This window comes from Mobula birostris, chromosome 9 (genome assembly GCF_030028105.1).
Source record: "Mobula birostris isolate sMobBir1 chromosome 9, sMobBir1.hap1, whole genome shotgun sequence".
NCBI classification, from domain to species: Eukaryota; Metazoa; Chordata; class Chondrichthyes; order Myliobatiformes; family Myliobatidae; genus Mobula; species Mobula birostris.
Genome location: NC_092378.1, coordinates 7,046,584 through 7,069,517, shown reverse-complemented (window position 1 = coordinate 7,069,517; position 22,934 = coordinate 7,046,584). Strand labels below are relative to the sequence as shown.

Genomic DNA, 22,934 nt, shown 5'->3' with positions numbered 1-22,934 from the left:
CATTCATGAACTATTTATAGATTAGCTTTATTTGTCACATGTACATTGAAACATACAATTAAATGCATTGTTTTGCATTAATGAGCAACAGTCTGAATTGTGCTGGGGGCAGCCCGCAAGTGTCATCACGCTTCTGGTGCTAGCGTAGCATGCCCACAACTCGTAAAATGTAACTCGCACATCTTTGGAATGTGGGAGGAAGCTGGAGCACCTGGTGGAAACACACGCAGTCAGAGGAGAAGGCACAAACTCTTTAGACAGTTGCAGGAATTGAACCCCAATCCCTCAGTTGGTAATGTAAACCATTTTGCTAACCGCTACACTACCGTGTCATAATGTATCAACTGAATTTAAAAATACACAAAAGATTCAAAAATTGCATGGGTTTAAATCTAAATGAATTAATACTTCCCTTAGTACTCTGCAACTGGCGGAGAATTCCTAGATGACTTTGAGTTTTAAAATTCAGTTGATCCAACTTGAAGTTTGGACTTGCACATTCCCCCAAGAACGTAAGCTGATACAAGGGTAAATGTAAATGCATGCGCAGGGGGAAAAAATCCATGCTTCTTCCCTATGTTTGAGTAACATTTGTAACTACACAAACTGAAAGAATGCCACTTACTCTCAATAGCTCAGCTGCCAATACTGCCACAGATGTTGTTCCATCTCCAACTTCCTCATCTTGTACCTTTGAGAGCTCTATTAGTGAGAGCATATGTCAATCAGAGAATTATTCTCAAAAAATAAACAAGCAGCAAAATTACCATAACTGTTGTTTTTCTCTCCCAGCAGATATCGCCCAATCAACGACACAAAAAGTTACATATCTGATAGAATCAATTATTAATTGATTTCACACAATATTCTGAACACTGAATCCCTGAAATACCATATGCTGTCCCAAAAGTGTATATTCTGCACTGAGGCTAATTACTTTGCAGTGTTCTTGATTATGTCACTACTTCAAAATAGAACTTGACAAAATTTCTTGAAGAAACTGCTCAAATCTGTTTTGCATATACTGGCAAAGCATATACGCTGCGGAAACTTTAAAACTAGCAAACAAAATCTCCTCCTCACTGACAATCAGCACAGGTGCACTTCAAGGATGAGTGCTTAGCCCACTGCTTTACTCTCTTTACACGAATGACTGTGTTGCTAGGGACAGCTCAAATGGCCATCTATAAATTTGACACTACTATTGTTGGCAGAATCTTAGATGATGATGAGGAGTAGAGAAGAGAGATAGATCGACTGATTGAGTGGTGTCTCAACAACAATCTTGCACTCAAGTCAATCAGCAAGACCAAAGAGTTGATTGTGGACTTCAGGAAGGGGAAGTCAGGAGAACACAGATAGGTTTTCCATTGAGAAGTCAGCAGTAGAAAGGATGAGCAGCTTCAAGTTCCTGGGGTGCCAACATCTCAGAGGCACTATCTAGGGCCTAACATATTGATGCAATTAAGAAAGTGGCACATCAGTGGCTATACTTCATTAACACAAGAGATTCTGCCGATGCTGGAAATCCAGTCCTGATAAAGGGTCTTGGCCAGAAACACCGACTGTTTATTCATTTCCATAGCTGCTGCCTGACCTGGCGAGCTCTTCCAACACTTTGTGTGTGTGTCTGCTATACTTCATTAGCAGTTTGAGGAGATTCGGTATGGTAAAGTATCTAGCAAGTTTCTACAGATGTACCATGGACAGAATTCTGCATCAACATCTGCTACGGAGGCTCTAATGCACAGGATTGCAAGGGGCTGCAAGGCACGTAGACTCAGCCAGCTTCATCATGGACACGAGCCTCTTAACCATTGAGGACATCTTCAAAAGATAGTGGCTTATGAAGGTTGCATCCAACATGATGGCTCCAGCATCTAGGCCATGTCCTCATTTCATACCTACCGCTAGGGAGGAGGTACAGGATACTGAAGATGTACTCAATGTCTAACAACAGCTTCTTCTCCTTTTCCATCAGATTTCTGAACAATCCATGAACACTACTTCATCATTCCTCTTTTGCACTATTTATTGTAACATGGCATTCTTTTTACATCTAGCATTCTACTACTGTCACAAAACAAATTTCATGAGATAATGTATGTCAGATAATAAACCTGATTAATTCATTTTATTCAAAGAAAAAAATGCAAAGACAGCTGAATAGAACTATGTAAATGATCTATAAAAATCACCTCTAAGAATAAGTTTAAGGTTTGTTTAAACTTTATGTGAAAAAGGACCTACTCACCAACCAGAATTCGAGCAGCTGGGTTATCAACACCAATGGATTTAAGAATTGTTGCTCCATCGTTGGTCACTGTCACAGAACTGTCCCTTCCCCCACTCAACAGTATCTTATCCTAGAACAAATATTTATCTTTTAGCACAAAAGCTTGTTATGGAACAATCAAAACAGCATCATATCTCCAATAATCTCCAGTTTGTTATTAATCTAGTAATAATAGTAATTTAAAGTACATGATCTGAAGAAACTTATAAATTACGAAGTACATAAAAGCTCCTTAAATTTCGTAGAAAGCCTAAATGCTGATAAACTTACCATGCCTTTTGGTCCCAAAGTACTTTTAACCAAGTCTCCAACTGCGATGGCACCAACAAAGGAAGACTGAAACAAATAATGTACATTATGTTGAAAGCATGGCCTTAATTTAAATGTTATACTTTGCCACAAGAGAAAGCTGAAGACTTCAAGTCTGAGCAATTCTACCTCAACCCCAAGTTACAAAACTACTGCTTTCAAAATACTCGTGAAGGAAAACATTCTGTAGATGTGATGGTCTAACAATACAGGAAGGAAGGGAAGATTACTTAGACATCAAATTAGTCATGAAATATTATTATTTAAGTAACCTATGTTCTAAATCTTTGCTAATTCATAATCACAGTGTACTTTGAATCAATATTCTTACCAGACCACACACAAAAGATGCTGATGAACACAGCAGGCCAGGCAGAATCTATAGGAAGAGGTACAGTCGATGTTTCGGGCCAAGACCCTTCGCCAGGACTAACTGAAAGAAGAAAATTATCTCTTCTTTCAGTTAGTCCTGACGAAGGGTCTCGGCCCGAAACGTCGACAGTACCTCTTCCTATAGATGCTGCCTGGTCTGCTGAGTTCACCAGCATTTTCTGTGTGCTGCTTGAATTTCCAGCATCTGCAGATTTCCTCGTGTTTGCATTCTTACTAGACCATATGTCCTAGGATCAAAACATTTTTTAAGATTTTTTGAATAATTATCAACTAAAGATCAATAAAAATCTATCAATAAGTAACAGTATCAATGCAAACTCTCAGTTAGACATAAACTATTGGTAAGATTACTTAAAGTCTATTCAATCTGTTGGTAATTTTTCAGCCATTTCCTCATTGATCCTTAACAGACTGACCACAACTCCCTGACCTTTACCATAGCCTATGACAATTCCCTGACCTTTACCACATCCTTGGCCAGGGACAAGAGCAGATGGTATGGAAAAGTATTCAATTAGTGGAGGGTGAATTATAATGCTATTTTTGTGGGAACTCAGGAAAATGCAGTGGTAACAGATATACTCAAGCAATTGCACAATAGAAATGTGGAGAATGTTTAGGGAGCACTTGCATGGGGTTCTGGAAAGTTTAGTCCCATTGGGGCAGGGTAAGGATAGTAGGGTGAAGGAACCATGGTTGACAAGCGATGTTGAACATCTAATCAAAAGAAAGAAGCACGATGAGGGTTTAGGAAGCAAGGATCAGACAGGGTTGTAGAGAGTTACAATGAAGCCAGGAAGGGGCTGAAGAATGGACTTAGGAGAGCTAGTACGGTGACACGAGAAGGCCTTGGTTATAGGAATAAGGAAAACCCCAGGGCATTCTACACATACATGAAGAATAGGAAAATGACTAAAGCGATGGTAAAAGTGACCAGAGATTAAAGAGGAAATGTGCCCGGAGTCCGAAGAGGTAGTGGGGGTCATTAATGAATACTTTGCTTCAGTATTTACCAGTGAAAGGACCTTAATGAATGTAAGGTCAGCATATAACAGGGTGATATCTTGGAACATGGTGACATGAAGGAAGAGGACGTGCTAGAATTTTTGAAAAGCATTAGATCATTTGCCCTAGAATCAGACAAGTTTTTAAGATTTTCTGAACAAAGATCAATAATTATCAATTTTAAAAATCATTAAATTAAACCTCTGGGACCAGACATAACATACCCTAGGCTACTGCGGAAAGTGAGGAAGGAGATTCCTCTGCCTTTGGCCATGATCTTTACGTTCTCACTGGTCACAGAATTGGAGGACTGGAGAGTGGCAAATGTTATTCCTTTGTTCAAGAAAGGTAATAGGGACAATCCTGGGAATTAAGTCAGTGGTGGGCAAACTATTGGAGAGAATTCTTAGTGACAGGATTTATGAACATTTGGAGAAGCATAAGCTGATTAAGGATATTCCACGTGCCTTTATATTGGGCAGCTCTTGCCTCACGAGCTTGAATGAATTATAGACAATAGACAATAGGTGCAGGAGTAGGCCATTCGGCCCTTCGAACCAACACCACCATTCACTGCGATCATGGCTGATCATCCACAATCAGTACCCCGTTCCTGCCTTCTCCCCATATCCCTTGACTCCACTGTCTTTAAGAGCTCTATCAAACTCTTTCTTGAAAGGATCCAGGGAATTGGCCTCCACTGCCTTCTGAGGCAGAGCATTCCACAGATCCACAACTCCCTGGGTGAAAAAGTTTTTCCTCAACTCTGTTCTAAATGGCTTACCCCTTATTCTTAAACTGTGGCCTCTGGTTCTGAACTCCCCCAACATCGGGAACATGTCTCCTGCCCTAGCGTGTCCAATCCCTTAATAATCTTATATGTTTCAATCAGATCCCCTCTCATCCTTCTAAATTCCAGTGTATACAAGCCTAGCCGCTCCAACCTTTCAACATATGACAGTCCCACCATCCCCAGAATTAACCTCGTGAACCTACGCTGCACTCCCTCAATAGCAACAATGTCCTTCCTCAAATTTGGAGACCAAAACTGCACACAATACTCCAGTTGTGGTCTCACCAGGGCCCTGTACAACTGCAGAAGGACCTCTTTGCTCCTATACTCAACTCCCCTTGATATGAAGGCCAACATGCCATTAGCTTTCTTCACTGCCTGCTGTACCTGCATGCTTACTTTCAGTGACTGATGACCAAGGACACCTAGATCTCGTTGTACTTCCCCTTTTCCTAAATTGACACTGTTCAGATAGTAATCTGCCTTCCTGTTCTTGCCACCAAAGTGGATAACCTCACATATATCCACATTAAACTGCATCTGCCCACTCACCGAACCTGTCCAAGTCACTCTGCATTCTCATAACATCCTCCTCACATTTCACACTGCCACCCAGCTTTGTGTCATCTGCAAATTTGCTAATGTTACTTTTAATGCCTTCATCTAAGTCATTAATGTGTATTGTAAATAGCTGTGGTCCCAGCACCAAGCCTTGCGGTACCCCACTAGTCACCACCTGCCATTTTGAAAGGGACCCGTTAATCCCTACTCTTTTCTGTCTGCCAACCAATTTACGATCCATGTCAGTACCCTACCCCCAATACCATGTACTCCAATTTTGCCCACTAATCTCCTATGTGGGACCTTATCAAAGGCTTTCTGAAAGTCCTGGTACACTACATCTACTCGCTCTCCCGCGTCCATTTTCATAGGTACATCCTCAAAATATTCTAGAAGATTAGTCAAGCACGATTTCCCCTTTGTAAATCCATGTTGACTTGGACCAATCCTGTTACCGCTATCCAAATGTGCCGCTATTTCATCTTTTATAATTGACTCCAGCATCTTCCCCACCACTGATGTCAGGTTAACTGGTCTATATTTCCCTGTTTTCTCTCCCCCTTCTTTCTTAAAAAGTGGGATAACATTAGCTACCCTCCAATCCACAGGAACTGATCCTGAATCTATAGAACATTGAAAAATGATTACCAATGCATCCACGATTTCTAGAGCCACCTCCTTAAGTACCCTGGGATGCAGACCATCAGGCCCTGGGGATTTATCAGCCTTCAGTCCCATCAGTCTATCCAACACCACCCTGCCTCATGTGAATTTCCTTCAGTTCCTCCATTACCCTAGGTCCTCTGGCCACTATTTTATCTGGGAGATTGTTTGTGTCTTCCCTAGTGAAGACAGATCCAAAGTACCTGTTCAACTCCTCTACCACTTCTTTGTTCCCCATAATAAATTCACCCGTTTCTGTCTTCGAAGGCCTAACTTTAGTCTTAACTAATTTTTTCCTCTTCACATACCTAAAGAAGCTTTTACTATCCTCCTTTATATTCTTGGCTAGCTTACCTTTGTACCTCATCTTTTCTCCCTGTATTGCCTTTTTAGTTATCTTCTGTTGCTCTTTAAAAGTTTCCCAATCCTCTGACTTCCCCCTCGTCTTTGCTATGTTATACTTCTTCTCTTTTATTTTTATACTATCCTTGACTTCCCTTGTCAGCCACGGTCGCCCCTCACTCCCCTTAGAATCTTTCTTCCTCTTTGGAATGAACTGATCCTGCACCTTCTGTATTATTCCCAGAAATATCTGCCATTGTTGTTCCACTGTCATCCCTGCTAGGGTATCTTTCCAGTCAACTTTGGCCAGCTCCTCCCTCATGGCTCCAAAGTCCCTTTTATTCAACTGTAATACTGACACTTCCGATTTTCCCTTCTCCCTCTCAAATTGTAGATTAAAACTTATCATATTATGGTCACTACCTCCTAATGGCTCCTTTACCTCCAGTTCCCTTATCAAATCCGGTTCGTTACACAACATCAGATCCAGAATTGCCTTCTCCCTGGTAGGCTCCAGTACAAGCTGCTCTAAGAATCCATCTCGGAGGCACTCCACAAACTCACTTTCTTGGGTTCCAGTACCAACCTGATTTTCCCAGTCTACCTGCACGTTGAAATTCCCCATAACAACTGTAGCATTACCTTTGCGACATGCCAATTTTAACTCTTGATTCAACTTGCACTCTATATCCAGGATACTGTTTATTTGAAGCAGTGACAAAACATATTGATGAAGGTAAGGGCAATGAATCCGAGTGAGGCATTTGACAAAGTTCCCCATGGCAGGCTCATTTAGAAAATCGTAAGGCCTGGGATCCAGGGAACTTGGCTGCATGGATTAAGAATTGGTTTGTCCATAGAAGACAGAGGGGTGGTTATAGATGAGCATTTCTGTCTGGAGGTCGATGACTAGTGGTGTTCTGCAGGGATCTGTTCTGGGACTCCTGCTCCTTCTGATTTTTATAAATTACTTGGATGAGAAAGTGGAAGGGTGGATAAGTAAGTTTGCAAATGACATGAAGCTTGTGAATAGTGTAGAAGAGAATTGTAGGTTACAACAGGACATTGATAAGAATCAAAAGCTGGGCTGATAAGTGGCAGATGGGAGTGGAAAGTGATTCACTTTGTGAAGTTGAACCTGAAGATAGCATACAGGGTTCATGGCAGGATTCTTAAGTGTGTGGAATAGAGGGATCTTGGGGTTTACATTCATAAGTCCCTCGAAGTTGCAGTGCAAGTTGATGGGTGGACTTTAGTAGGTGGGGGACTGAGTTCAAGAGCTGTGAGGTAATGCTGCAGCTTTGTAAAACCTTTGTTAGCCCGCACAGTTCTAGTCGCTTCAATATAGCAAGGAGGTGGGAGCTTTAGAGAGGGTGCAAAGGATATTTACCAGAATGACATCAGGATTAAAAAGTTTGTTTGATGAGGATAGGTTGAGTGAGCTATGGCTTCTCCCTTTGGAGAGAAGGATGAACGGTCACTTGATAGAGGTATACAAATTAGAAGAGGCAAAGATCAAGTGAACAGCCTAGAGATTTTTTCCCAGATCGGAGATGGCTAATACGAGGGGTATAACTTTGAGGTGTTGAGAGGAAAGTAAAGAGGATATGTCAGAGGTAGGGATTTTTACACAAAATGGTAGGTGTGTGGAACATGCTGCCAGGAATACTGGTGGAGGCAGCTACATTAGGGACATTTAAGACACTTTTAAATAGGTACATGGATAATAGGAAAATGGCGAGTTATGTGAGAGGAAAAGGTTAGATTGATCTTGGAGTAGGTTAAAGGGTCAGCCATAGGGCCTGCACTGTTCTATGTTCTATATTGATTCAGATCATTTTCCAAATGACATGCTTTTGTAGATATGTCAATATTTACACTGAAATAAAAATTGTAGGTCAGTCAAACAATGGGGAATTTAAAAATATTTTAAATACTTACCAGACGGGCTGTTTCAGCTTTTTCTTCATCAGCACCTGCTTTGAAGATGTTTACAGGAGCTAACGAAAGGGAAGCCTGGCAAAAGAAGGATAAATTCAATTATCTGTCCAAATCACCAATAATCCTTTGAATGATGCCAACAAATGTAAATACCTCAAATCAACCTGTGGGAACTTGGAAGTCTTACAAAACATCAGACAGCAAAACATTGCTTAGCCAGACTAGACAATCTGTTTCTACAAGAGTCACTGAAACAAATTTCTCTTTCGTCTATATGAAAAGTAGCTTCAAAAGAAATTAAAATGCAAATAAATGGCCTTAAATGTGCCCATATGGGCAAAATAATTGCACTCATTACTAGCTTTGAAGGAGCTTTCCACAGTGCATGTCGTGGTTGCTGTCAAAAGTTAAAACAAGGAAACCCCTCCTCCACGGCAGCAGTGATGTAATCAAGTCAGTGGAGCAGCCAATCTTGTTAATTACTTCTCTTTCAAATGAATACTTCCTGAACACCAAAGTACTAAAGCTGTATTATAAACTGCGTTATCAGCTGGAGTATCAGAACGAAAATTAGAATCAATACAAATATAAGAGTTTGGAGGGGATTCTAGCTACATAATGCCAAATCCTGCTGGCAATGGCTGGTGAATTGCTTTCATTCAGCTCTTCCACGTAAGTAACTCTAGGAATTGAGTCTTGGGAATCTCTTAGCTAATGATTGACATAATGGTAACTTTGTCCTAACCCAGAACAGGCCTGCTCCCCAGTACAGTAAAAGTCTGATAATCCTATATCCAAAATCCCAATCATTTAGCATCTGGCTCTCTCATTAGTATCAGTAACTGAACAGGTCCATGGCAGCAAAACACCAAAAACGTTGGAGGAACTTGCACACCAGGCAGCATTTGTGGAAAAGACTATAAACAGTCGCCGTTTTGGGTGAGACCCTTCATCAGGACTGGAGGAAAAAAAGATGAGAAGTCAGCGTAAGGAAGTGGGGGAGGAGGGGAAGGTTTAGGGCAGCCCAGTTCTAACGAATGGGATTAGTAATTTGTACTCATAAAGTCAATCCAGACTGTCAGTTATGTGTGTGGCTAGAAACTCTAAGGGTCCAGAATGTAAGCCAAGTGTGCTGCTAGTGTGATTCAGCTTGTTTTCCAAACAAGATGAAACTAATATACAGAGAAATTGTTATAACCACAGATCAGTTATTTCCATCTACTTTGGCGGCTTCCACCAGATCTCCATGCTCCTATCCCTCACAACGAAAGCTACTCTGCAGATTGTGTCACACAAATGGGTTTACAGATATTATTCCACGAAACACTTAAAAGTGAAGTGGGCATGGTTTAGAGTTTACGAGTAACACCCAACAATGTGTGTGCTCACCATGACCAAAATTCCACAATCAATAGATTATTGACATTTTATTGTAATAAACTGGAGAATCTGCCTATATTTCCATGCCAGCCCAATCCCCGATCATGTCAATGGAGATTTTTGGCCTGGAGAATGGGAAAAGGAAATTTTGTTATCATAAAGTTTAAAACATTTACAAATCAAGCAGTTTCAATAAAATCATACAAAATTAAAAGCTTAAAAATGCCCCTGAGGTTTCAGTGGAAGACCAAGCTGTACCCCAACATTGCTCCTGTCAGGGCACTGATAATTAGTAGTTTGCTGCTTCAGCCCTAGTCTCCGCTAAGGCCTTGGTATGCATTATTCAATACTGAAGTTCAACTCATTTGGCTTAGGTAAATTTGGATGAGTAGGACCTTGCTGTTACGTCACGGCTATCACAGTTCAAAGTCACACAAAATGAAAACAGCCCAATATGTCCGTGCTGATCAAGGTGTTTTCCCGAGCTAGTCCCATAAGCCTGCATCTGGCCCAAATCCTTGGCTAAGCTTTTCCTATCCAGGTACCCATCCAAATGTTTTTTAACCTTAGTATACCTTTCTCTACTACTTAATCTGGCAGCTTGTTCCATATACCCACACCCTGTGTGTGAAAAACCTGCCTCAGGTCTCCTTTTAAGTCTTTCCTTCCTCATATTACATATGACCTCTAGTTTTCTCATATTATATAGACCTCCCCTATCCGAGAAAAAGAACAATCAACCTTATGTATGTTTCTCATGATTCTATAAACCTCCACAAAGTCACTTCTCAGCTTCCTTCACTCCAGCCTCTCCTTGTAATTCAAGTACCCCAGTTACAGCAGCATCCTGGTAAATCTTTTTTTTCATCCTCTCTAGCATAGCACAGCCACATTAAATCCTGGCAACCAGAACTGATGTCAGAACTCAAAAGGAGTTCACCAATACCTTGTTCAGCTCATCATGATGACCCACTCTTGTCAATAGCTCGTACAATGAAGGTAAATGTGCCATATCTAATTTTCACCACTTTATCTACTTGTGTTGCCACTTTCAGGGAATTACGCACTGGTATCCCCAGGTCGCTCTGTTCTACAAATTCCCTAGGGCCTTGTCATTCACTGTGCATGCCCTGGCCTGATTTAACAGCCTTACATGCAGAACTTTGTACATGTCCTTGGCCTACTTTCCCAGTTAATCAAGATCCAATGTAACCTAAACTTCTTCACAGTCCACCAACCCAATTTTGCTGTAGTCTGCAAACTCACTGATCATGCCACCAAAACTCTCATCCAAATTGTTAATTAAAGATTCAACCCATTATATTAAGTTTATTAAGCAGCATTTATTAAGCTGACAATACATTGATTGGGCTTACCTTGAACAATAACGAGGTGGCCTACAGGGATGAAGTCATCCCTCTGACACAGTGGTATCAAGAAAACAACCTCTCCCTCAATGTCACAAAAAACAAAGGAGCCGATTGTGGATTACAGGAGGAATGGAGACAGGCTAACCCCTATTGACATCAATGGATCTGGGGTTGAGAGGGTGAACAGTTTTAAATTCCTTGGCATTCACGTCACCGAGGACCTCACGTGGTCTGTACACACCAGCTGTGTGGTGAAAAAGGCACAACAGCGCCTCTTTCACCTCGGATGGTTGAGTAAGTTTGGGGGTATGGGCCACCAAAACCGAAGAACTTTCTACAGGGACACAATCCTGACTGGCTGCATCGCTGCCTGGTATGGGAACTGTACCTCCCTTAATCGCAGGACTCTGCAGACAGCTCAGCTCATCTGTAGTTGTGAACTTCCCATGATTCAGGACATTTACAAGGACAAGTGTGTAAAAAAGACCCATAGAATCACTGGGGACCCAAGTCACCCCAACCACTATCTATTCCAGCTGCTACCATCCGGAAAACGGTACCGTAGCATAAAAGCCAGGACCAACAGGCTCCGGGACAGCTTCTTCCACCAGGCCATTGGACTGATGAACTCACACTGATTTGAGTGTACTCTATATTACATTAGTAGTTTATTTATTATAAATAACTATGATTGCACATTGCACATTTAGACGGAAACTTAACTTAAAGAATTTTACTCGTGTGTGAAGGATTAAGAAATGAAGTCAATTCAATTCAATTGAGTCAAGTATGTCATTTAAAATACATAGTATTCAACAAGTATTTGCAGAAACATTTATACCAATCAGATAGAAAATGAATAAAAAATTCAGTTTTTTTTTCTTGATTACATAAGCTATGAAGGCAGTCACCAGCAGCAACACAAACACTTATGCAGAATGTATAAACTCTTGTCAATACATCAATGAACATCCAATGGGCTATACACAAGTTCCTGTCTTTCTCTAAGTAACTTTTTATCCCATCATTAACTACCATCAACACATCACATGTAAAAAGAGAGTCAACATACTTTAGCACTGTTATACCACCATCAAGAATGCTTATTGTGACACTCCCTCCCACTTTCTAAAGTCCGATCACCTGAACTGTATCGTATAGGGAGACACTAATGACTGTAGCACCAAAGATGAAGACCAAAAAGGTATGGTCAAGGGAGGCAGAGTGCTTACATGTCTGCTTTGAGACAGTGGACTGGACAACATTCAAGGATTCATCACAGAGTCTGAATGAATATGCCACACCGACTTCATCAAGGTATATGTGGATGAAAGTGTGCCTTCAAGAACATACTGGACCTACCCAAACTAATAGTTGTGGATGAACCAGGAGATTCGTAGGCTGCTGAGGGCTAAATCTTTGGCATTCAAGACTAATCATCCACAACTATACAAGGAAGTCCAAACATGACTACAGAAGGCTACCTTATGAGCAAAAAAACAATTCCAGATAAAGTTAAGAGACAGCATGCATGTCAGCTCTGGCAGGGTTTGCAGGCCATTAATTCCTACAAGGCGCAACCTAACATCATGAATGGCTGAAATGCCTCACTCCCAGATCAGCTCAATGCCTTTTATGCACATTTTGGAAGAGGGAATGAAACTACACCCATGCGAATCCCTGTAGCTAACGTCAGAACATCCTTCATCGTGATGATGTACCTGGTAGAGCACTGAAAACACGTGCAGCAAACTAGAGAGAGCGTTCAAGGACTGCTGCAGTCGATGATTTCCCACCTGCTTCAAAAGAGCAACAATCATATCAGTGCCAAAAGAAGAGCAGGGTGGGCTGCCTCAATGACTATCGCCCAGCTACACTCACATCTGCTATGATAAAGTGTTTTAAAAAATTGGTCTTGGCCAAAATCAGCTCCAACCTAAGCAAGGGCCTGGACCCTCTGCAATTTGCTGATTGTCACAATAGGTCTATAATGGATACAATCTCACTGGCTCCTTCACTTGGCCTTGGTTCACCTAGACAATTGTAATACCTACATCTGGCTGCTGTTTATTGCTTACAATTCAAAGTTCAACACCATCATACCCTCAGTTTTAATCAACAAACTCCAAAACCTTTGCCTGTGTACCTCCCTCTGCAACTGTATCCTTGACTTCCTCACTGGAACAACACTGTCTGTGCAAATTGTAAATAACATCTCCTCCCCACTGACAATCAACATTAGCACACCAAAAAGATGTGTGCTTAGCTCACTGCTCTACTCTTCTTTCTATATCAGGGGCTCCCAGACTTTTTATGCCACAGACCAATACCACTAAGCAAGGGGTCCGTGGAACCCAGGGTGGGAACCCCAGCTCTACACTCACGACTGTGTGGCTAGGTGTAGCTCAAGTGTCATCTCTAAATTTGCTAATGACACAACCTACTGTTGGCAGAATTTCAGATGGTGACAAGGAGGCATACACGAGTGAGATAGATCATCTGTTTGAGTGGTGTCGCAATAACCACCTTGCACTCAACGTCAGCAAGACCAAGGAACTGACAGTAGACTTCAGGCAGGGGAAGTTGAGAAAACATATACCTGTCTTCCATCAAAAGATCTGCAGTGGAACAGGTGAACAGCTCAATTCCTGGGTGTTAACATCTCTGAAGATCTGTCCTGGGCCTCCCCAGCATCGAGAACACCGTCAAAAGGCAATGCTTTCTCACAAAGACGGCACACATCATCAAGGAACCCCATCACCCTCAACACATGCCCTCTTCTCATTACTACCATCAAGTGGTAGTACAGGAGCCTGAAGACACACACTCAATGTCTCCGGAACAGCTTCTTCCCCTCTGCCATCAGATTTCTTAATTGACAAAGAACCCATGAACACTATCTATACATTTTTCTTTTTTTGGCTCGATTTTGGCACTGTTTATTTAATTTTATATGTAGTTCTTATTGTAATTTAAAGTTTGTTTTTTTTTTTTATTCTGAGGCATTGATTGTGTGGATAGTCAAGAGGCTTTTTTTCCCAGGGCTGAAATGGCTAGCATGAGAGGGCAGAGTTTTAAAGTGCTTGGAAGTAGGTACAGAGGAGATGTCAGGGGTAAGTTTTTCTACAGAGTGGTGAGTGCGTGGATTGGGCTGTCGGCCACGGTGGTGGAGGCGGATACGATAGGGTTTTTTAAGAGACTCCAGGCCAGGTACATGGAGCTTAGAAAAATAGAGGGCTATGGTTAACCTTAGGTAAGGACATGTTCGGCACAGCTTTGTAGGCCGAAGGGCCTGTATTGTGCTGTAGGTTTTCTATGTTCTATGTGCTATTCCAATGTACTGCTGCCGCAGAGCAACAAATTTCTCAACATATGCCTGTAATATCTGGCCTCTTGGCTCATGACATTCACACTGTACTGGTGAAGCTCAAAACAATCCAACTCATCTTTCTACAATGGATTTGGCAGCCACTGGGTCTAACATGCAAGCTGAGTTACATTGCAAATTGTTCAAATTTACCTCTGCAACATACTCAATCACACTGCAGCAACAAAACTACTGCAGGAACTCAGTGTGCCAGGCAGTATCTGTAGAAAAGGGGTTCCCAACCTTTTATATGCCGTGGACCCCTAGCATTAGCCCCAGGTCGGGAATGCATGCTGTAGAAGGAAATGTTACAGTCGGTGGCTCAGGTCAAGACCAACCATCCTATTTTAACAAGCTCTTCTAAACCTGCCATCCATATCCATACATGCTAAGCCTCATCCACGTGACACTCTTTTCCTAGCTGGCTCTTAAGCCTACTTGTCCCTCCAAATTATTATTACTTCTATGCTCCGGCACACACCCATCCTTCTCCATTCCTACAACACCTTCCGAGAACTTGCTCCCTTCAAATTATTCATTTTGCTACAGCTACCTGCTCACCCGCTCCTCCCCCAATAAGCCTTTGGGGTGGCAAGCTAGCGTATTGCTGCCTGTAAGGAGTTTGTACACTCTCCCCGTGACTGCGTGGGTTTCCTCTCACAGTTCAAACACATACTGGTTGGTAGGTTGATTGGTCATAGTAAATTGTCTAACAAGTAGCCTATTCCACATTGTATCACAATATCTACATAATTAAGAAGCTCGATTCCTTCCCTTGTTATATATTAAAATCTATATTAGGTCCACTGTCCTGATGCCCTCCTTTTGAACGTTGTCATTTTTAATATAATCATACATCAAAGAGTCATTTCTCTTGTCCCGATCAAGATGGACTCGAGTTTACACCTCACCTCCCAGCTCTTGGTCCACTACATTGTAGCTTGTAATGTTCATCCGGTACTTTTTAGGATCTTTCTACCAGCTTAACAAATGAGACATCCCGCCAATTTATTTTTCCTATTACTCTCCCGGTGACAGGTACGGGGAATGGTTACACCACAGATTTCCGCATCTATACAAAGACCGGGGATCTGCCCCCAGCAGACGGGCGGCGCCTGCGCACTGGCTGTCCCAGCAAGGCTCCGCCTCGACGAGCACTAGAACTTTCGGCGAGACCGGCTTTGTCCCAATGTTGGGGGCCGCTCCCCCTCGATCGCCGTGGAAAAGCCTCGAGCATTTTCCAGCGCTAGGAACCCGTCTCTCGCCCGATGTTTCGCCCACAGAGGCCGGCTTCTGTGCGCCCTCGACCGCTCCCAACGCCCCGACCGTTATCCCACGCCACGTGCTCCGCGGCACCTCCCTCCCCGTACCCCTTCGCCCGCCGGTTTCCTCAAGCAGAACAGCGATGATACAACGCCGCGGCAAGGTTCTGTCCTCCCCCAACCCCCGACTCCCAGGCCGGTCCGACTCCGGTAACCCACCATGGTGATCGCTCAGACGCCGCCGTCCCTCCGCTTCTGGTTAACAGACGGAAGCTGCGTCACGCACCGGATAGAGTGAACCCGCATGCGCGAAACGTCCCCGCCCTGTGCTGTCAAAGGAAATCGGGACTGTCGTGACAAGTAATTACAAAAAAAATCAAACCTATTTAAAAATAATTTCTTTATTTAATTACAGCGCATCTGCTTCCTTAGGAGTCTGTGAGGATTCCGCGTGACATGTAAGACTGTGACAAGCTGATACAGGATGTGCAGTGGAGAGTATATTGACTGGTTGCATCACAGCCAGGTCTGGAAACACCAGAGCCTTTGAACGGAAAATCATACAAAAGGTAGTGGATTCGGCCCAGTACATCGCGGGTGAAATCACTGAGCACATCTACATGAAACGCTGTCGTAGGAAAGCAGCATCCATCATCAGAGATCCTCACCACCCAGGAATGCCTCTCAACTCGCTGCTGCCATCATGTAGAAGGTACAGGAGCCTCTGAACACCTACGTTCCGTCCGCCAGAGAAAGCAGGATCTCCCAGTGGCCACACATTTTAATTCCACATCCCATTCCCATTCTGACATGTCTATCCACGGCCTCCTCTACTGTAAAGATGAAGCCACACTCAGGTTGGAGGAACAACACCTTGTATTCCGTCTGGGTAGCCTCCAACCTGATGGCATGAACATCGACTTCTCTAACTTCCGCTAATGCCCCACCTCCCCCTCGTATCCCATCCGTTATTTATTTTTATACACACATTCTTTCTCTCTCTCTCCTTTTACTCCCTCTGTCCCTCTGACTATACCCCTTGCCCATCCTTTGGGTTCCCCCCCCCCCCGTCTTTCTTCCTGGACCTCCTGTCTCATGATCCTCTCATATCCCTTTTGCCAATCACCTGCCCAGCTCTTGGCTCTATCCCTCCCCCTCCTGTCTTCTCCTATCATTTTGGATCTCCCCCTCCCCCTCCCACTTTCAAATCTCTTACTAACTCTTCCTTCAGTTAGTCCTGACGAAGGGTCTCAGCCCGAAATGTGGACTGTACCTCTTCCTAGAGATGCTGCCTGGCCTGCTGCGTTCACCAGCAACTTTGATGTGTGTTGTCAGGACTCGCACCACCGGAATCAAGAACAGTTAATACCTTCAACCATCAGGCTCGTGAATGAGAGGGGATAACCACACATTCACTAGTCCCATCATTGAAATGTTCCTACAACCAATGATCTCACTTTAAGGACTCGTGTCTTATGTTCTCAATATTTATTGCCATTTATTTATATTTGCATTTGCACAATTTGTTGTCTTAGGCACTCTGGTTGATCTTTCATTGATCCTCATCAAGTTACTATTCAACAGATTTGCTGAGTATGCCCACAGGAAAATGAATTTCAGTGTTATATATGGTGATATATATCTACTTTGCTAACGAAATTTACTTTGAACTTTGAAACAATTTTCATCAACAATTTTAGACCACACATTAGTAGTCCAACTGTTGACTTCTTTGCTTTTTCACCTTTCACTGAGATGATGGGTTTGGTGCAGTGATATCAGTTTCTCAATATCAGGCTGAATGTCACTCAGATCGCCACATTCAGTAATTTACCGTATGTTCCGTTGCGTTGAAAGAAGTGGGTAACTGTACTGAAATCGCACTGCACTAAAGATGTTGGAAAGGCAATAAAGAACATCTTAACTTTTATTCCACAGTGCAGGGTAGGGCTTGGATTGATTTTGGCAATCAGGTCTTGATATGATTTCTTTTAACCTCAGCTTCAACTCAAAGACATTTTGTAGCGAGATTAGTTCTTCCTCCATCCTTCCTGTCAACTGGAATGGAATGAATTTATTACCCATTCTGGAATCTGGATAGAGAGAGGATCCTAAAATCTCTCTGATATGTCTTCATGCAGCTCATTGAGATGCGCACAGTATTCTTGAAGATCATCTGGTATTCTTTCTTTCTCTTCCAACTCAGAGAGGCCCAGAAGTTGGAAAAGGTCACAACGGCCAATGTTGCAGTTAAAACTTGGACAGAAACATGGAGACGCCTGATTTGACTTTGATAAGATTCACATAATTTTCTTCCAATTGAAGAATGATTTCATTAAACTTGGCAAATAATTATAACAAATAAGCAATGTCATGCTTAATATTCTTGAGCTAATTACTGAATGAAGCATTCCAGTCTTCAGGAAGTGTTACCACAGTTTCTAAAAACACATTCAAGCATTTCAGGCAGTTTCCTTTTGAGAGACATTTGACTTCTGTGTGCAACAGTAAACATTCTAATTCATCATTTTCAAGACAAAGCTCTCAAAATAGTCAAAAAATTAGAGCATCGGGCTTGATTATATTTGCCGTTGTGATAACAGTATTTAATGATTTGTGCAGCTGATCACTTGGGTATTTTTGTGACAAGATGTTGTCTGTGTAGCATGGTCGCATAGTGGTTAGCAAAACACCTGGGTTCAATTCCTGCCGCTGCCTGTAAGTAACTTGTACATTCTCCCCATGACCACATGGGTTTCCATCCACAGTCCAAAGATGTACCAGTACGCAGGTTAATTGGGTGAACAGTTTTAACTTCCTCAGCATAAACATCACCGAAGATCTCATGTGTTCTGTACACACCAGCTGTGTGGTGAAAAAGGCACAACAGCGCCTCTTTCACCTCAGAAGGTTGTGGAAGTTTGGTATGGGTCCCCAGATCCTAAGAACTTTCACAGGGGCACAATTGAGGACATCCTGACTGGCTGCATTACTGCCTGGTATGGAAACTGTACTTCTCTCAGTCCCAGGACACTGCAGAGAGTGGTGCGGACAGCCCAGCGCATCTGTACATGTGAACTTCCCACTATTCAGGGCACTTACAAAGACAGGTGTGTAAAAAGGGCCCGAAGGATCATTGAGGACCTGAGCCACCCCAACCACAAACTGTTCCAGCTGCTACCATCCGGGAAACAGTACCGCATCATAAAAGCCAGGACCAACAGACTCTGGTATAGCTTCTTTCACCAGGCCATCAGACTGCTTAATTCATGCTGATACAATTGTATTTCTATGTTCTATTGACTACCCTGCTGTACATACTATTTATTATAGACAGATGTAAGGTGAAGATTTTTACTCCTCGTATATGAAGGATGCAAGTAATAAAGTCAATTCAATTCATTGTAAATTGGCTTGTGGTTAGGCTACGGTTAAATCAGGGCGTGGCTTGAAGGGCCGGAAGGGCCAATTCTGCGCTGTCAATAAATAGAATAATACAATAAATAAAATAATACAGTGAAGGACAAATAAATCGGGTACAGATTTTATTTTACAAAGAAACTAATAACCCTAGTGGCATCCCAGTATTGATAGTATCCCATGTTGCACAAGCAAGAATATTAATGAGTGGAAGGTCCTTCTCTTTGAAAGATTGCTCAACAAAGTGAAATATTGATGCCTCCTTCGTATCTGTTTCTAGTCCCCTAAAAAATAAATCCTGAACCATGCTTTCGTCTTTAATGAAGCAAACATAGTCAAGAAGCAAAGTTTCATTGCCTGGCAAAGCTGACACATCCAACAGCAGAGCAAATTATGTTGTCCTAAGTATGATGCACAATGTGTCTTCCACATTCTCAGACATTTCATCCATTTATCTTTGAACAGTTATTACCGAGCAGCATCGCTTTAATTGTTCAAGAAAGGGAGTAGAGATACCCCAGGAAATTATAGACCAGTGAGTCTAACTTCAGTGTTAGGCAAATTGTTGGAGAAGATCCTGAGAGGCAGGATTTATGAACATTTGGAGAGGCATAATATGATTAGGAATAGTCAGCATGGCTTTGTCAAGGGCAGGTTGTGCCTTACGAGCCTGATTGAATTCTTTGAAGATGTAACAAAACACATTGATGAAGGTAGAGCAGTGGATGTAGTGTATATGGATTTCAGTAAGGCCTTTGATAAGGTTTCCCATGCAAGGCTCCTTCAGAAAGCAAGAAGGCCTGGAATTCAAGGAGACCTTGCTTTGTGGATCCAGAGTTGGCTTGCCAACAGAAGGCAAAGGGTGGTTGTAGATGGTTCGTATTCTGCATGGAAGTCAGTGACCAGGGGTGTTCTGCAGGATCTGTTCTGGACCCTGCCTCTTTGTGATTTTTATAAATGATCTGGATGAAGATATAGAAGGATAGGTTAGTAAGTTTGCTGATGACACGAAGGTTGGGGGTGTTGTGGATAGTCTGGAGGACTGTCAGAGGTTACAGTGCAACATCAGTAGGATGCAGAACTGGGCTGAGAAGTGGCAGATGGACGGCAACCCTGCTAAGTGCGAAGTGGTTCATTTTGGTAGGTGCAATTTGAAGACAGAATATAATAATGGAAGACTCTTGGCAGTGTGGAGGATCTGAGAGATCTTGGGCTCCGTGTCAATAGGACACTCAAAGTTGCTGCACAGGTTGGCAGTGTTGTTAAGAAGGCGTATGGTGTGTTGGCCTTCATCAGCTGTGATATTGAGTTCAAGAGCCGTGAGGTAATGTTACAACTATAGAAGCCTTGGTCAGACCCCACTTGGAGTATTGTGTTCATTTCTGGTCACCTCACTACAGGAAGGATGTGGATACTATAGAGAGAGTGCAGAGGAGATTTACAAGGATATTGCCTGGATTGTAAGGCATACCTTATGAAATTAGGTTGAGTGAACTTCCTTGGAGTGACAGAGGATGAGCGGTGACGTGATAGAGGTGTATAAGATGATGAGGGGCACTGATCGCGTGGATAGTCAGAGGCTTTTTTGCAGGCCTAAAATTGCGAACATGAGGGGGCATAGTTTTAAGGTGCTTGGAAATAGGTACCAAGGGGATGTCAGGGGTAAGTTTTTCACACAGAGGGTGGTGGGTGTGTGGAATGCACTGCTGGCGGTGGCGGTGGAAGCGGATACAGTAGGGTTGTTTAAGAGCCTCTTAGATAGGTACATGGAGCTTAGAAAAATAGAGGGTTATGTGCTAGGGAAATTCTAGGCAGTTTCTGGAGTAGGTTACTGGGCTGTTGGGCCTGTAATGTGCGGTAAGTTTCTATGTTCAATCATCTATTGTTTAAATCCAATCTCACGCATTGTGATCAGTAAAGGGGAAAGTTATGACATCATTATAGCTCTGTCAAAACTTGCCTCTTTCCCTGAAGGTACATGAAGAGGGAAGCAATATCTCAGTTGGGCTGTGGCCTACAGAAGTGCAGTCAGTAGTATTTGAAAGCACAGATTCTGAACTTTACCCTATTGAACACCATACCCTAACTCACAAGATTTGCTTCACTGTGTGATTTGAGTATGGAAACCATACTAGCTAACATTGTACTACAGAAAGGAATGGCAATCATGTGTGGACTGGGCCCAGAAATAACAAGATTTCTTCAGTCCAGATTTCACATAATATACCAAATACAGGAGTATCAAATTGTTTTTCAACAATGACATGCTTCAAGCTAAGTCTAAGAGAATGGTGGGTTAGCAAGAGATGTGATTAAGTGATCATTGTAATTGATCGCGAGTGTAAACAAAAGCATTTTAAAATTTGTTAGGTGTTCTTTCCTGGTTCAACTCAGGATCTTCACTTACATACTCACAAACAATGGAGACGACATATGCTCAAGGCCGCAAGAAAATACTTACAATGAACACAAATGCAATATAGAAAGAAAAAAAAAACATGTATACAGTAGTAGCAGTACAGAAATCAAAATAATACACATCATTCACTAAGCAAGGCGATTGCTGGGGGTGGGGGGGGCACAGATTTGCCAATCTCACATGCAAAGCTTTCTCTCTCTAACTCTGACTCCTGCTGTACTATTCTCTATCTCAGCTAAAGTTGTGATCCAACCCAAGACAAAACTCTCTTCCCCACTGCACAAAGAGAGTGACCCTTTCACTTTGTCTTACAGATTTCCATTTCATTTGAGCTTATACCAAGGAAGAAGAGGAATGACATTTAAATTTTTGCTTATTGTGAGGTATTGAGGATCAAATTGTTATAATAAGAAATACATTCATTTCTTAAATTAAGCCTGCAATCCTTCAGATGGCTCTCCCTGGATTAAAGAATGAAGCCTGTTGACATGTACATCATCTACATCATTAGAATTCACCGATTCAGAATTAGGTTTAATAACATAACACATCATGAAATATGTTGTTTTGCGGCAGCAATGCATTGCAATATGAAAAAAACTAAATGACAATAAATAGTTAATTTTTAAAATTAACTATTTCATTTTAAGTAGTGCAAAATGAAAACAAAAAAGTGACGTAGTGTATAAGTGACATATTGTCCATTCAGAAATTTAACAGCAGTGGGGAAGAAACTGTTCCTGAATTTTTGAGTGAATTCAAACTCCTGTAACCCTCTCTCTGATGGTAGCAATGAGAAGAAGGTGTGTCCTGAATGATGGGGGATCCACAATGATGGATACTGCTTTCATGAGGCATCACTTTTTGAAGATGTCCTCAGTGGAGGGGAGTCTATGCCCACAGTGGCACTGGCTGATGTTACAACTTGCTACAGCTTTTTCTGATCCTGTGCAGTGCCCTCTCCAAACCAGTTTGTGCTGCAACTAGTTACAGTGCTCTCCACATTACATCTACAGAAATTTGCAAGTATCATTGGTGACATATCGAACTTCCACCAAATCTGAATGACATATAGCTACTGTTGGGCCTTCTTTGTAATTGCATCAATATGTTAGGCCCAAGATAGATCAATAGAGATGTTGACATCCAGGAATTTGAAACTGCTCACCCTTTCCACTGCTGATCCCTCGATGAGGACTGGTGTGTGTTCCCTCGACTTCCCCTCAAGTTTACCATCAATTCCTTGGTCTCACTGACGTCGAGTGCAAGGTTGCATTTGTGACACCACTCAACCAGCTGATCTACCTCGCTCCTACACTCCTCCACTCCTCGTATTATTTGAAATTCTGCCAACAATTGTGTCATTGGCAAAGTTATAGATGGTGTTTGAGCTGTGCCCAGCCACACACTTGT

At 42.3% G+C, this 22,934-nt stretch overlaps 1 protein-coding gene and 1 long non-coding RNA gene across 2 annotated transcripts in view; one reads left to right on the top strand and one right to left on the bottom strand.

Moving 5' to 3' along the window:
• cct2 (chaperonin containing TCP1, subunit 2 (beta)) overlaps positions 1-15,977 on the bottom strand; it is a 32,222-nt gene extending 16,245 nt beyond the window's left edge. Inside the window, exons 1-5 of the mRNA XM_072267456.1 lie at positions 15,902-15,977; positions 8,304-8,378; positions 2,567-2,632; positions 2,255-2,366; positions 626-702 (exon numbers count right to left, since the gene is read on the bottom strand). Coding sequence (XP_072123557.1) covers positions 626-702; positions 2,255-2,366; positions 2,567-2,632; positions 8,304-8,378; positions 15,902-15,904 — 333 coding nt within the window. The 5' untranslated portion in view covers positions 15,905-15,977. The remainder of the gene's footprint in view (positions 1-625; positions 703-2,254; positions 2,367-2,566; positions 2,633-8,303; positions 8,379-15,901) is intronic.
• On the top strand, positions 15,962-19,091 carry LOC140202513 (uncharacterized). The gene is made up of 2 exons (XR_011887111.1): positions 15,962-16,394; positions 16,914-19,091. It is a non-coding gene; the product is annotated as an uncharacterized lncRNA (long non-coding RNA).
• Positions 19,092-22,934: the final 3,843 nt, after the last annotated feature.